Genomic DNA, 14666 nt, shown 5'->3' with positions numbered 1-14666 from the left:
TCAACTATATTCTCAAAGCTGTTTTTACGAGGAGGTCAGAGATGAGTCAATATGCATTTTTGTAATAGGCCTACCTCTAAGAGCATTTTCCTGCCATTAAGGACCCCTTAGCAATTGATGGGTTTCAGGCCTTTCTCCCCTTTTTTCCCCCACCCCTACACACATTTGTCACCCCTACACACATTTATTACATGGGCAAGCCATCGGTGGTGCCTCAGCCAGATGCTGTTAAAAAGTTGTGCATGCCTCCAGCCAGTCAGGTCAGATGAAAATGATGCGAGGGCTGCAGCCAGTACCAAATACATGGAGGGGGAGGGGATTTTTTTGTTTTTGTTTTTTTGTCGTTTTTTGTTGTTTTGTTTTTTTTTGTTAATAACATGCTTTTACATATTGTGGGATGGGAGTGACATGAATGATGGCACATACAGAGAGTGTATGTCTAATATTGTACATATGTATATATCTAGTAGTGGTGGAAAATCGAACTTTCAAAAAGTGGGGGGGTTTTGTCCCCCCTGACCCCCCATATTTTGTGCCGATGCGCGCGCACACACACACACGCGCGCACACACACCTTCAAAGCAAAAGTACACACCCTCAGGGCATCATGTTGCAAGTCTCATATGAAAGGGAGCAATTGTTCTTTGTTTCACTCCATGACCAGTGTATCAAAACACAGTAAATATGCAATGCTGTGCCAATTGATTTTAGGAATTTTAAAAGATGATTGGAAAGTGTACAAAATAAATTGTGAAAAAAATGTAATGAAGCGACAATTATTGGTGCTATCTAATGTTATAAGTTGTGAAACAAAACTGCAAGAAAGCCTTTAAGTGCATTCTTGTAACAAAGTGCAACCTCTGGTGATGTGTTCATAAAGGACAGGCAGATGTTTAGTGGTTTTATTTGTTTTTATTTTTGTAGCACTAAAATGTCAGTGTGATTTAGTAGAGTAATAAAACATTATGCAAAAATGCATTGTCAGAGAAAACCCATTAAGCTCTTGTCATATATATATATATATATATATATATATATATATATATATATGTGTGTGTGTGTGTGTGTGTGTGTGTGTGTGTGTGTGTGTGTTTGATCTTCAGGTGCATTTGTGGGTAATGGTAATGGTGTTTGGGGGATCTGTGGAATATATTTTCATAATGCATGTTTGTAGCCCTGTTTGATGAGCCAGTCTTAAAAGAGTGCACTGATAAATTTGTGATTGAACATTTTTCATTGTGAGTACTCAACCATTATTGACTAAAGACACAAATAGCTTAGTCCAAGTTAATGAACATTATGCCCTGCAGCCATTCTTTTTTCTGCTGCACAGATGACTGAAGCCATGGGATTGTTCACTGGATGAATGGTGAGTCACCTCGCCGCTTTTAGCCCTGGTTAATAGTATAGCTCTCAGACAAAATGGTGTCCCTTGAAACGTTTATGAAAATGGGTTTGCATTATGCACGTTAAATGTTATCTTTGGTAGTAGAAACAAACCTGCTAATTTGTATTGTTATTGGGAATCTGAGGTTTGTTTCTGCGTCACAGCAACACCAAGGCTTACATGAGTTAGCCAGTTCTTCCAAAAAAGATGCACAGTGCTAAGGCAGTTTATCAAACCAAACAGTTTGTACATTTGAACTCTCACAGCCCACAGATGCACCTTTATGGAAATAGAATACATTAATTTACACAATAGATAATACAAGTGTTAACTCGAATCATCAGGGTGGACATTTAAAACAGTAAAAGAAATAACACTCCCCTTTAAGGCAATATGTACACAGAAGAAAAGCACATAAAAATCTTCCAAAAATATACACAGGGCCCACACATTATGCGTACCTAATCTGATTAACAACAGCAATCTTAAGTCATGTTAGCTTGCAAGCAATCTACTTCATCAGCAGAGAAAATAAAAGAAAATGAAATAAAAAAAACAAGCCTGCACTCTCAGACAGACTGTCAGACAACTCTGTCTCAGTGTATCCAGGCTACAATAGAAGTGGAAGCTGCCTTCGAAGTGAGTGTGTCTAACATGCATGAGAATGCATGAACGGCATGCACTACATGGACATTCATGATAAAAACAGGTGGCTTTTCAAAAAAATGTTGACTTAAATATTTAAATCTTCTTTATTTGCATTTGAAGATTTAATGATTTGAAGATTTAATTATTTTTACTAAGGCCTATGGTCTGTAGTCTTTTCATCTTTGTTTAAATCTTCTTTTTTTTTCTTATCTAGTGTAAAGTGCCGTTGGGTTCCTTGAAGGCGCTATACAAAACTGTTGTCGTTGTTAAATCTTGTTCATTCAAATAGTTTTTCCACATTTGTGATGCCCAGACTTTTTTTTTTCCCTCCCCAGTTTAACAGGCCTTTCATTTCCAGTGTTTCTCAATGCATAAGTCTCTTTAAGACCCATGGCATCACATTGCAGTTCCAAGCTTGGCCACTGAACCCATACACGCGATATGTACTGGGTGAGCAGCCCCCATTGTAATTAATAAATGGTCATGATTCAGTCTGTCTTCCAGAGATTAATACATCCATGAGATGGGGAGATACTTGTAAATCGGGATGCTTAAATTGAGTATTAACCGTGAAGGGATATTTGTATACAATGATTTGCATGTAGAGTTGAATCATGTTTTTTCACGCACAAATCTTATTTATATGTATTTAGATGACATACAACTATGATTATTTTTTTAAGTTTTATTTCATCCATCCATTATCTTAACCGCTTATCCTGCTCTCAGGGTCGCGGGGATTCTGGAGCCTATTTCAGCAGTCAGTCATTGGACGGCAGGTGGGGAGGAACCCTGGACAGGCCGCCAGGCCATCACAGGGCCCACACACACACACACACACACACACACACACACACACACACACACACACACACACACACACACACACACACACACATTCATTCCAAGGGACAATTTAGTATGGCCAATTCACCTGATTTACATGTCTTTGGACTGTGGGAGGAAACCGGAGCCCCGGAGGAAACCCGCGCAGACACAGGGAGAACATGCAAACTCCACACCGAGGACGACCTGGGATGACCCACCAAGGTTGGATCACCCCAGGGCTCGAACCCAGGACCTTCTTGCTGTGAGGTGACTGCGCTAACCACTGTGCCACAGTTTTATTTCACTCATTTGCAAATATCTGTATACTAGCATAAGTAACAAAACACAAATACACCTCTTTAGACATTTGAGTACAAGTAACCAAATACAGCTATAACTCTTTAGATGTTCAAGTACAAGTTATGATAGTGATTGAACACCATAAGTGAGTGCGCATGCACGCAGACACACACACACACACACACACACACACACACACACACACACATACACACACACGTCAGTTAAAACTGGTACCACCAGAGAGAGGAATATATAAAATTGTTTCAAAATTAAAGTCAAAATTTCAGCAATGAAATGTAATTATTGAGAACTGAGAATTATTAAACTCAAAATGTTGATTATAAAGTCAAACCTAAAAAAACTAAATTCAATTTCGAACAGAGTCAAAATGTTGACAATAAAGTCCAGAATAAAGGCACATTCCACAGTTGATGCACACCGCAACTATCCGCCCCTTTCTGCCCTTGTCTTGGTCATACTTTGTAAGCACTGTTCCCTTTGTAGCCCTGGTTAAATATATCAGGCTTTAAAAATGCAGAGAATAAATAATGTCATATTATTGGGAAAATAAATTCATTTAAGAGAGAAGGTTAAGATCATATAAATGGTTTTAAAAAGTCATTTCATAGAGTTTCATAATATTGAATAGTAATTTGTGTTTTACTATTTACAAGGTTTATGCTCATATGTCATAAGTTCATAGTTGAGCATAGTTTATTTGAATTACACATGGTCCAGCACATGTTAAGTTTAACAACCTAACCTCATTTAATCCAAATGTCATTCATTCTTTTTCTTTAATGTAATTCGTGTATCCTAAATTATTAACCAATCTGATAGTGTATTCAGAGGAAAAGGGGTGGGGCTTGCGGCCCCAATACTTGGTTTCGTGGGTGACAGTGGCAGACAGCAGCTGAACACGATAGAGTGAACCTGTCATTTTTGACATTGATCGTGAACTTTGTATGCAGACCGTCTGGGGATTGACGACCAGTTAATTTCATCGTGTGTTTGTGTATATTGTTTCTACTAAAGGTAACTATGCAGTTTATATCCTGTATTATTTGCTATGACTACTCATTAGAGTTAAGAAATGTAGCCTAGCATAGTGTAACCGGTTATTTTCTTGCCCGGTGCGGGATTCGATACGGGGTGTGCTGCACCACAAGGCGACACCACTAACTGCTCGGCTAAAGGGTCAGACCCGTTAGCTAGGGGCTAACGTGTCTTATTAGTAGTTTACAGTCGTCACCCTCCCTGGAAGCGCGCCCTCGCACTTTGTTATTCCCGCGCTCCGAAGAGACTTCTGAGGATCTGCACACTTCCGGATCCCACCGCTGCCACCAATGTAACCGGTTATTTTTCTTTCCCGGTGCGGGATTCGATACGGGGTGTACTGCACCACAAGGCGGCACCACTAACCACTCGGCTAAAAGGTCAGACCTGTTAGCTAGGGGCTAACGTGTCTTATTAGTAGTTTACAATAGCAATGTTAGCTGTGTGTATGTTGGCTGCCTGAGACCAGTTGTTCCCAGCTCAAACCGGGATAGTATTGGGACTTGGTAGCTTAGCTATCTATTTTATTCAAAAGGAGTCGGACAAGGTGAACGGTGAGCAGGGAAGACCTCCGTGGACAACATTGAAACGTTCTCCCGGCTGCCATGCTACCTTGGACTGCCCTGCTGTTTCCTCGACGTGACATTTGTTCTCTCTCATCCTCTGGCGCACGCTGCGCGAACGGTTACCCTGATTCCCACCATCGTTGCCCCTCTCCCCTGGCGCGGGGACTCGTGAGTACAAACCTCCATTCATGCACGTGCATTTTGTTTATACTTGGCAGTGACCAAGCAAAGTGGCCATAACAGTTTGTAGGCCCCACCGCTCCCAAGCTACATTTCAGGCCTGCAACGTACCCGTTACAGTCTGGATAAAAGTTGGACTGTGTCGTTGCATCATGTGAGTGTGTGTGCGAGTGTGTGGGCCCACTTTATTATTTTGTGTTGTTGAAAGTTGGTAACAGAGTCTAATTGGAGACTCCGCTTTATTATTTTTCTAGGTTTTGAACCTACATGGCTTAAAGCCATACATTGTGTTTACATACAAATCCAACTATTGTGATTTCATATCTATATTATTATTGTCTATAATAGACAATTCCTCATTTCATTTCATATTGCTTGTTAAATAGATATCTATATTTTGGTACATTTTAAGTTAAAGGTGTTGTGTCACATATTTAAAAAATAGACAATTCCTATAATTCATAAGGTAAACAGGAAGTCTTAATTCATGTTACTTCCTTTTAGTCATGGAGGCACCGCCAATATTTACAGTTTTTTTACAGCATTAGGACATTTTGGTAACCAGTTGATAAGCTAAGAGCGCCATTTATTTAGATCATAACCCAGGGCCCGCCCATATTAGTAACAGACTGCAGATTTTATTTAGATAAATATGGGACGGGTGTTACACATTGGAGGCACCGCTTGGATGTTTGTAGCATAACAAGCATTTATTTAGTTTACTAGTACAAGGTTGTTTTTTTTTGTGACACAACTACCAATCAGTTTACATTGTTTAGCACGTTGCAAGAATGGCAGGCCAAACAAGTAGCCCTTCACAGCTTGAGTTGGTCAACTGGTGTAGAGGAGAGAGATTGAACGTAGAACATGCCCTTCTAGTGTATGGAGTGCCAGAAGAAACTACCATAGCAGAGATAGAGGAAACAGTAGGAGCAGTTAAAGTCTTGGGCAAGGTTGCAGTTAAGGGCAAAATGTTTAACTCGCAACATCAGTCCTTGATGGTGTTGTGTGAGTGTCGTGAAGTAATAGACCCCACAACAGTCCCCCCAGAAATACCCCCCCTAGAGGAGGGTGGTAGTGCATGGAAGATGGTGTACTACACCGAGGAGGAGGAGGCTGAGACCCCAGATGACTTCGCAGTGAAGTTATCCCAGTTCCTACAGCATGAGGGAAAAACAATGGATGATATCCCGAGACTAGGCCAACCCACTATAGCAGGACACAGTAGCCCTGAGTCTATTATACGTGCCGTTGGTGATGTATGGGGTAAAAGTAGTAAACCACCAGACAGTAGTTCATATAGGCATCTGAGAACTTTCTCTGGGGTCAGTCCTACCCCCACAGGAGAAGAAAGTCTAGACCTCTGGTTAGAGCAAGCTAAAGTCATGGTAGACGAAGGCGAGTGCTCTGAGAAAGAAAAACGCAGAAGAATCCTTGAGAGTCTAAAAGGCCCTGCGTTGGAGATCATACAGGCTGTGCATATGACTGATGCTGATGCTAGCCCAATGGAGTACATTCAGGCAATAGAGAGCATCTTTGGTACGTTCAAATCTGGGGAAGACCTCTATTTTTCCTTTAGATCTCTTCGCAAGAGTCTAGTGAGAGTTTGTCTGACTTCCTCAGACGTTTAGAGAGGTCCCTAGTAAAAGTAGTGCAGAGAGGAGGTCTCCCAGCTAGTTCAGCTAACAAAGCCAGAGTTGAGCAGCTTATTAGAGGTTCAACCTTCGACCTTCTTCTACTCCAGTTGAAAGTTAGGGAGCGGAAAGATGATCCCCCTACCTTTCTGAGTCTGCTCCAAGAGATCCGCGAAGAGGAAGAATGCCAGTCTGATCGCCAAAGCCTAGGAGCAACCACCAGTAAGCAGCGAGTACGCGCTGTGCAGGTTGAGAAGGAAACAGAGCCTGAGATGGACCAGCAGAGTGAACTTCGAGATCAGATCAAAGAACTAACTGCTAAGATGGATGAACAAATGAGCAACCAGTGCCAGCAGCGATCTGACCGTTCACAAGGTGGGTCAAAGAAAAAACAAACACGGAGAGTGAAAAAGGAATCACATAGTGACATGGAGTCACTTGGCCAACAAGTGAAAGCGTTAGAAGAGAAAATAAGAGTGATGTCTGTGAGACCCAAATCAGAAAACACGCGAGAGACCACAACTCAGTCCCGTCGATCAGCTCCAGGCCATAGAGCTGGTTCATCCAAAGAATATTTTTGCTATCGATGTGCCGAAAATGGTCATATTACACCAAAGTGCTCTGCACCAGAGAACGCACAGAAGGTAATCAAAAAGCTTGTGCGTTTGGTGCGCGGACCAAAAGACAAACTCGATGAGACTCCCAAAACCTCTTCAGAAGAGGAGACAGTAGCTAGGACCCACAAGCTCGAAGTCTCGGAAGAGGGCACTGGTCTGCCTGGCGGTCTTCTGGGTCCATCAAGTATCTACAGGACAAATGCACCAGCATCACCGTTCTGGAAGAACCCAATATGATTAGCATCACCACCACAATAATGCAGCACCAACTGCGATGGAGAGGCCATGTCATCCACATGTCCAACACACATCCCCCAAACAGATCCTGTACTCCCAGCTGAAGTAAGGTCAGCGAGCTCCCGGTGGGCAAAATGACCGTTTCAAGGGCAATATCAAGACCAGTCTGAAGAAATTCAAGTTCACATCAAGCAACTGGCAATACATGCACTGGGAGGCACTACAGGAGCCTCAGAGCCCGCACTACCAGGCTCAAAAACAGTTTCTTTCCACAAGCTGTTGCCCACCTGAACCTGGCTACCCACTGAATGTCTGTAGATATTTTTAAATATTTTGTACTCCAGCTCTCTTTTAACTTATTTTTAGCTTTTGGTCTTCGTGTGTGTATATCTTATATTGTGTTTGCTGTGTTTGTCTGTGTGTGTCTGTCTTGCACTGTTTGATGAAGCCACAGCCCTCATTTCATTTTTAACATGTGCCTGCACATTGTTTTTAATGACAATAAAATTGAATTGAATTGAATTGAATTGGATAGGTGCTTCTGGAAGAAATCCATGCAGGAAGGAGCTGCACATCATGAAATGGAACTCCACTGTGCCACACAGAATAAGCAACAGCACAGAAAGGAGAGAGAAAAAAAGCTCAACCACCACCACCAACCAACACCACTTTCCCCGGTCCACACGGCACCAAAGTATGTGGATCACAGATCAGCCTCTACAGCCATCTCAAGACCCACAAGTAGACAACCCAACTGAGAGGACAGTCATACTCGCTTCAAGTGACAGCCGATGATGATTTCATCGTTGGAGTCCTCCACTTGTGATGATGCAAGCTGATATGATGGATAGAAGGAAGGTAGATATACTGTGTGTGCAAGAGACCAGGTGGATGGGGACTAAGGCCGGGAGCATCAGAGGTGGGTTCAAACTCTTCTACTGTGGTGTAAATGGGAGGAGAAATGGGGTAGGGGTAATTCAAAGAAGAAAGGAGTACAAGGAGATGCCGTGTAACTTGAAAGAGGTGGCAAAGGCAAATGTTAAAGGCGTATGATGAGTTGTATGAGAGGTTGAACACTAAGGAAGGAGAAAAGGACTTGTATTGATTAGCTAATGAGAGGTACCGGGCTCGGATGAATGTGCAGCAGGTTAGGGTGATCCAAGGATAGAGATGGAAATGTGCTGCGAGGAGAGTGTAAGGTGGAAGAAGTACTTTGAGGGCTGATGAATAGAGAAAATTAGAGAGAGCAGGTTGAATGATGTGGTTATAGTGAATCAGGAAGTGCAGTGGATTATCAAAGAGAAAGTGAGGACAGCTGTGAAGAGGATGAAGAGTTGGTCCTGATGACATACCTGTGGAGACATGAAGATGTTTAGGAGAGGTGGCAGTAGAGTTTTTAACTAAACTTAGCACAAAAAGTAAGGAAATTTGTGTTTGGTAGATTATTTCTTTGTTGTAACAATGCTTCTTGGCAATAAATCTTACAGTGCATCCGGAAAGTATTCACACCCCTTCACTCTCCCCACATTCTGTTATGTTACAGCCTTATTCCAAAATGGATTAAATTCCTTTTTTTTCTCATCAATCTACATACAATACCCAGTAATGACAAAGTGAAAAATGTTTTATAGACATTTTTGCAAATTTATTAAAAATAAAAAACTGAAATATTGCATGTACGTAAGTATTCACACCCTTTACTCAGTACTTGATTGAGGCACCCTTGGCAGCGATTACAGCCTCAAGTCTTCTTGGGTATGAAGCTACAAGTTTGGCACACCTATATTTGGGGTATTTCTCCCATTCTTCTCTGCAGATCCTCTCAAGCTCTGTAAGGTTAGATGGGGAGCATCGCTGCACAGCTATTTTCAGGTCTTTCCAGAGATGTTCAATGGGGTTCAAGTCTGGGCTCTGGCTCGGCCACTCAAGGACATTCAGAGGCTTGTCCCGAAGCCACTCCTTCGTTGTCTTGGCTGTGTGCTTAGGGTCATTGTCGTGTTGAAAGGTAAACCTTTGCCCCAGTCTGAGGTCCTGAGCGCTCTGGATCAGGTTTTCATCAAGGATCTCTCTGTACTTTGCTCCATTCATCTTTCCCCCAATCCTGACTAGTCTCCCAGTTCCTGCCGCTGAAAAACATCCCCACAGCATGATGCTGCCACCACCATGCTTCACTGTAGGGATGGTATTAGCAAGGTGATGAGAGGTGCCTGGTTTCCTCCAGATGTGACGTTTGGCATTCAGGCCAAAGAGTTCGATCTTGGTTTCATCAGACGAGAGAATCTTGTTTCTCATGGTCTGAGATTCCTTTAGGTGCTTTCTGGCAAACTCCAAGCGTGCTGTCATGTGCCTTTTACTGAGCAGAGGCTTCCGTCTGGCCACTCTACCATAAAGGCCTGATTGGTGGAGTGCTGCAGAGATGGTTGTCCTTCTGGAAGGTTCTCCCATCTCCACAGAGGAATGCTGGAGCTCTATCAGAGTGACCATCAGGTTCTTGGTCACCTCCCTGACCAAGGCCCTTCTCCCCCGATTGCTCAGTTTGGCTGGGCGGCCAGCTCTAGGAAGAGTCCTGGTGGATCCAAACTTCTTCCATTTACGAATGATGAAGACCACTGTGTGGAAAAACACTTCAGTCACCAAGTCTAGCAAAAGCCACGGATCTGATAATATCTGTGGTCAGGTTCTTAAAACCTGTGCTGAACAGTTGTGTGGAATATTTCACACTATTTTCACACTATCCCTTCAGCAACAGAGGGTCCTTAAATTATGGAAAAATTCCACAATTGTACCAGTTGCCAAGACTAGAACCCCTGTGACATTAAATGAATGTAGACCAGTAGCCTTGACTTCTCTAATCATGAAGATATTTGAGAAGCTCATTAAAAATTAGGTTTTATCAATGGTAGAGAAATCCCTTGCTCCACTGCAATTTGCATACAGGCCCGATAGGGGTGTACAAGATGCCATAATAACACTTTTAAATTTTCTCTACTGCCATCTTGAGTGGACAAATACTTATGCCAGACTGTTGTTTATATATTTCTCCTCAGCCTTTAACACAATCCAGCCACATCTGTTAGCAGATGAACTAATTCATCTTTTCAAACTGGATCTTAATCTAGTTGGCTGGATACTGGACTTCTTGACTGATAGGTCCCAGTGTGTGAAGGTTAGTGGCTGCTTTTCCAATCAGCTGTACTCTTTCACTGGTTCCCCTCAGGGCTGTTGCCTCTCCCCATTACTCTACATATTGTGCACTAATGATTGTCGCAGCAACCATACCAACAGACACATATTCAAATTTGCAGACGATTCAGTGATTGTAAGTCTTCTTGAAAGGGAGGAGGAACAACATGGACCTGTGGTCAATGATTTTGTGTCTTGGTGTGATGACTCCTTTCTCCACTTAAATATGTCTAAAACTAAAGACCCAATAATCAGCTTTAGAAACACTCTTCCTAGTCCTGTACCAACCAGCATTAAAGGGCAGCTTTAGCAGCAGAAAGGGAGGAGGAGAAAGTGGAAAGAAGAGATTGGAAGTTGAGAAGGTCCTCTGGGAGTTTGCCTTTTCTCCATTTGCACTCTGAGTCTGTCAGTACGTACTGAGTCAGACAGCCAAGGGGCAGGTGGAGTGGCGTGCAGGCCTGGAGGTGAGGGGATAGAGATTGTCCAGAGAAGAGGAGAGGGTAGAGAGAAGACGAACATTAGCAGTGTGAGGGGGTAGGAGAGAGAAAGAGTCAGGTGTAGGGAGGATAGAGGTAACAGAGGGAGAAAGCTCAGTGGCAGAGAGAGAGTGGAGGTGTCTACAGGTGGAAACTATGTGGGTAGGGTGAGGGGCTGAGGGGGGAGAAGAGAGGCAACAAGCAACTCACTCTATTCCCTATCTCATAGTATCTCTGTTTGGAAAATCTTAAGGTTCCTTCCGCTTTATATGTGAGGAGCTTATCCAATGCCTTCATAGTTTATTTTCGTTCTAGCAGGATGTTACAAACCCCAATTCCAATGAAGTTGGGACGTTGTGTAAAACGTGAATAAAAACAGAATGCAATGATTTACAAATCCTTTTCGACCTGTATTCAATTGAATACACTACAAAGACAAGATATTTAATGTTCAAACTGATAAACTTTATTGTTTTTTGCAAATATTCACTCATTTTGAATTTGATGCCTGCAACATGTTCCAAAGAAGCTGGGACAGGGGCAACAAAAAACTGGGAAAGTTGAGTAATGCTCAAAAACCACCTGTTTGGAACATTCCACAGGTGAACAGGTTAATTGGAAACAGGTGAGTGTCATGACTGGGTATAAAAGGAGCATCCCTGAAAGGCTCAGTCGTTCACAAGCAAGGATGGGGCGAGGTTTACCACTTTGTGAACAACTGCATGAGCAAATAGTCCAACAGTTTAGGAACAACGTTTCTCAATGTACAATTGCTAGGAATTTAGGGATTTCATCATCTACAGTCAATAATATCATCAAAAGATTCAGAGAATCCGGAGAAATCTCTGCACGTAAGCGGCAAGGCTGAAAACCAACATTGATTGCCCGTGACCCTCGACCCCTCAGGCAGCACTGCATTAAAAACCTACATCATTCTGTAAATGATATTACCACGTGGGCTCAGGGACACTTCGGAAAACCATCGTCAGTTAACACAGTTCATCGCTACATCTACAAGTGCAAGTTAAAACTCCCATGCAAAGCAAAAGCCATATATCAACAACACCCAGAAACGCCGCCGGCTTCTCTGGCCAGAGCTCATCTGAGATGGACTGACACAAAGGGGAAAAGTGCGCTGTGGTCTGACGAGTCCACATTTAAGATTGTTTTTGGAAATCATGGATGTCGTGTGCTCCGGGCTAAAGAGGAAAAGGACCATCCAGATTGTTATCAGCGCAAAGTTCGAAAGCCAGCATCTGTGATAGTATGGGGGTGTGTTAGTGCCCATGGCATGGGTAACTTGCACATCTGTGAAGGCACCATTAATGCTGAAAGGTACATACAGGTTTTGGAGCAACATATGCTGCCATCCAAGCAATGTGTTTTTCAGGGACGTCCCTGCTTATTTCAGCAAGACAATACCAAGCCACATTCTGCACATGTTACAACATCGTGGCTTCGTAGTAAAATAGTGCGGGTACTAGACTGACCTGCCTGCAGTCCAGACCTGTCTCCCATTGAAAAGGTGTGGCGCATTATGAAGCGCAAAATACCACAATGGAGACCCCAGACTGTTGAGCAACTGAAGTCGTACATCAAGCAAGAATGGGAAAGAATTCCACCTACAAAGCTTCAACAATTAGTGTCCTCAATTCCAAAACGCTTATTGAGTGTGTTAAAAGGAAAGGTGATGTAACACAGTGGTGAGCATGCCCCTGTCCCAGCTTTTTTGGAGCGTGTTGCAGGCATCAAATTCAAAATGAGTGAATATTTGCACAAAAAAACCCCAATAAAGTTTATCAGTTTGAACATTAAATATCTTGTCTTTGTAGTGTATTCAATTGAATATAGGTAGAAAAGGATTTGCAAATCATTGTATTCTGTTTTATTTACGTTTCACACAATGTCCCAACTTCATTGGAATTGGGGTTTGTATATGTACCTGTAGTTCTATGTTCAATTTCTAATTGCTTTATTCTATTTTCTAGCTTCATTTGCTCTTCCAATCGTATTTTCTTTAGTCTTGATGCAGTCTGGATCATTTTCTCCCTTATGACTCTTTTGCCCCCCCCCCCCCCCCCCACAGTATTGATGGTGTCACCTTTCCATTATCATTTATCTCAAAGTATTCTTTTAAGTTCTGTTTTAGTTTTAGATCTTGCCCTATTGCTTTATTTGTAAGTAATGACACAGTAAGTCTCCAGTATCTGAAGAAATTTTCTTTACTTAAATCTCTGTTTAACATGACAGGTGCATGGTCACTCAGTGTTATTGGTTCAATATGACAATCTATTACTTTATACATATGCTGTTGGGAAAGACAAAAAAAAGTCAATCGTGGAATAACTATGATGAACATTGGAAGAAAAAAAAAACTGAAGTCCCTCCTTTTTGGGTTTTTAGATCTCCATGGGTCAACAAGTCCTAGTTCTGAAATCATATTAAGTGTTTAGTTTTTTGTTTTTTTGGTTCGGAGTCCTCCTTCTGATGGTGTGTTATCTAATCTTCCATCTTGTACAACATTAAAGTCACCCCCAACTACTATCATGCCCTTAGCATTGTAAGTAATGATATTTGCAATTTCCTTGAGGAATTTCTGATCATATTCATTTGGGGCATACAGGTTCAAAATAGACACCTCCACTTCCCCTATTGTGCCTACTACCATGACAAACCTCCCCCGTTTATCCTGGATGACATTTTGACGTTATTCTTGAAACTCTTCTTGAAAATTTTGAGGGTGTTTTTTTTCTTCAATTTCAAGTCTTATCACAAAATGTTTACTTTATTCATGACATTTTAACTCCTGCAATTATTTTTTCTTTCTGTGATTTTTTTTTCCTTCAGTGGCCCCAGTTACACACAATTCCTTCCACACATGTACCAAAGCAAAGACAATGGGAAGAGAAGGCTCAACCTCTCAATTGAATGTTAAGATATCTAAGTTCTTTTAAGGGCTTTCCTAGCAAAGAGAAAAGCCAAGTCAGTTTTATTTGTATAGCACATTTCATACAAAATTAGACACAGTGTACGTCACATTAAAAAACAGCTGATCTACAGACAATGGGCTTCTCCCCAGCCATTCTCACTCCATTGAACTGGGTGAACATGAATAATACGAAATTAAATTAGCACTGAAAAGGGTTGAGTTTCAGGGGAGGAGCTAATTCACAAACCATTCATGGTATTCCAAAACCGAGAGCTGAATACAAGCCATTATAAAATAAAACAGGTTTACACCACAAACATATTATACCCAAAAGGTCAGCTAGACTGAGGGGAAAATGTGTGTGTGTGTGTGTGTGTGTGTGTGTGTGTGTGTGTGTGTGTGTGTGTGTGTGTGTGTGTGTGTGTGTGTGTGTGTGTGTGTGTGTGTGTGTGTGTGTGTGTGTGTGTCTCAGTAGTCTGTGTAAAGAAAATCTGATAGACTTGTTTTCCATGAAATTGAATCCCTGATGCCCTGACGTAGGGTATTAAATTGCATCCCTGAAGCCTTTTCAATGTATATTCATCTTTTAATCTTTAAATGAATATCAATCAGCAATGCACTT

At 41.9% G+C, this 14666-nt stretch overlaps 1 protein-coding gene across 1 annotated transcript; it reads left to right on the top strand.

Annotated features, from left to right (window-relative positions):
• The first annotated feature begins 5759 nt into the window (after positions 1 to 5759).
• On the top strand, positions 5760 to 7456 carry LOC130112972 (paraneoplastic antigen Ma2-like). The gene is made up of 2 exons (XM_056280492.1): positions 5760 to 6566; positions 6713 to 7456. The coding sequence occupies exons 1-2, from the start codon at positions 5760 to 5762 to the stop codon at positions 7454 to 7456; spliced, it is 1551 nt and encodes a 516-aa protein (XP_056136467.1).
• Positions 7457 to 14666: the final 7210 nt, after the last annotated feature.

This window comes from Lampris incognitus, chromosome 5 (assembly GCF_029633865.1).
Source record: "Lampris incognitus isolate fLamInc1 chromosome 5, fLamInc1.hap2, whole genome shotgun sequence".
Lineage (NCBI taxonomy): Eukaryota > Metazoa > Chordata > Actinopteri > Lampriformes > Lampridae > Lampris > Lampris incognitus.
This window is presented reverse-complemented; position numbering and strand designations above follow the sequence as displayed.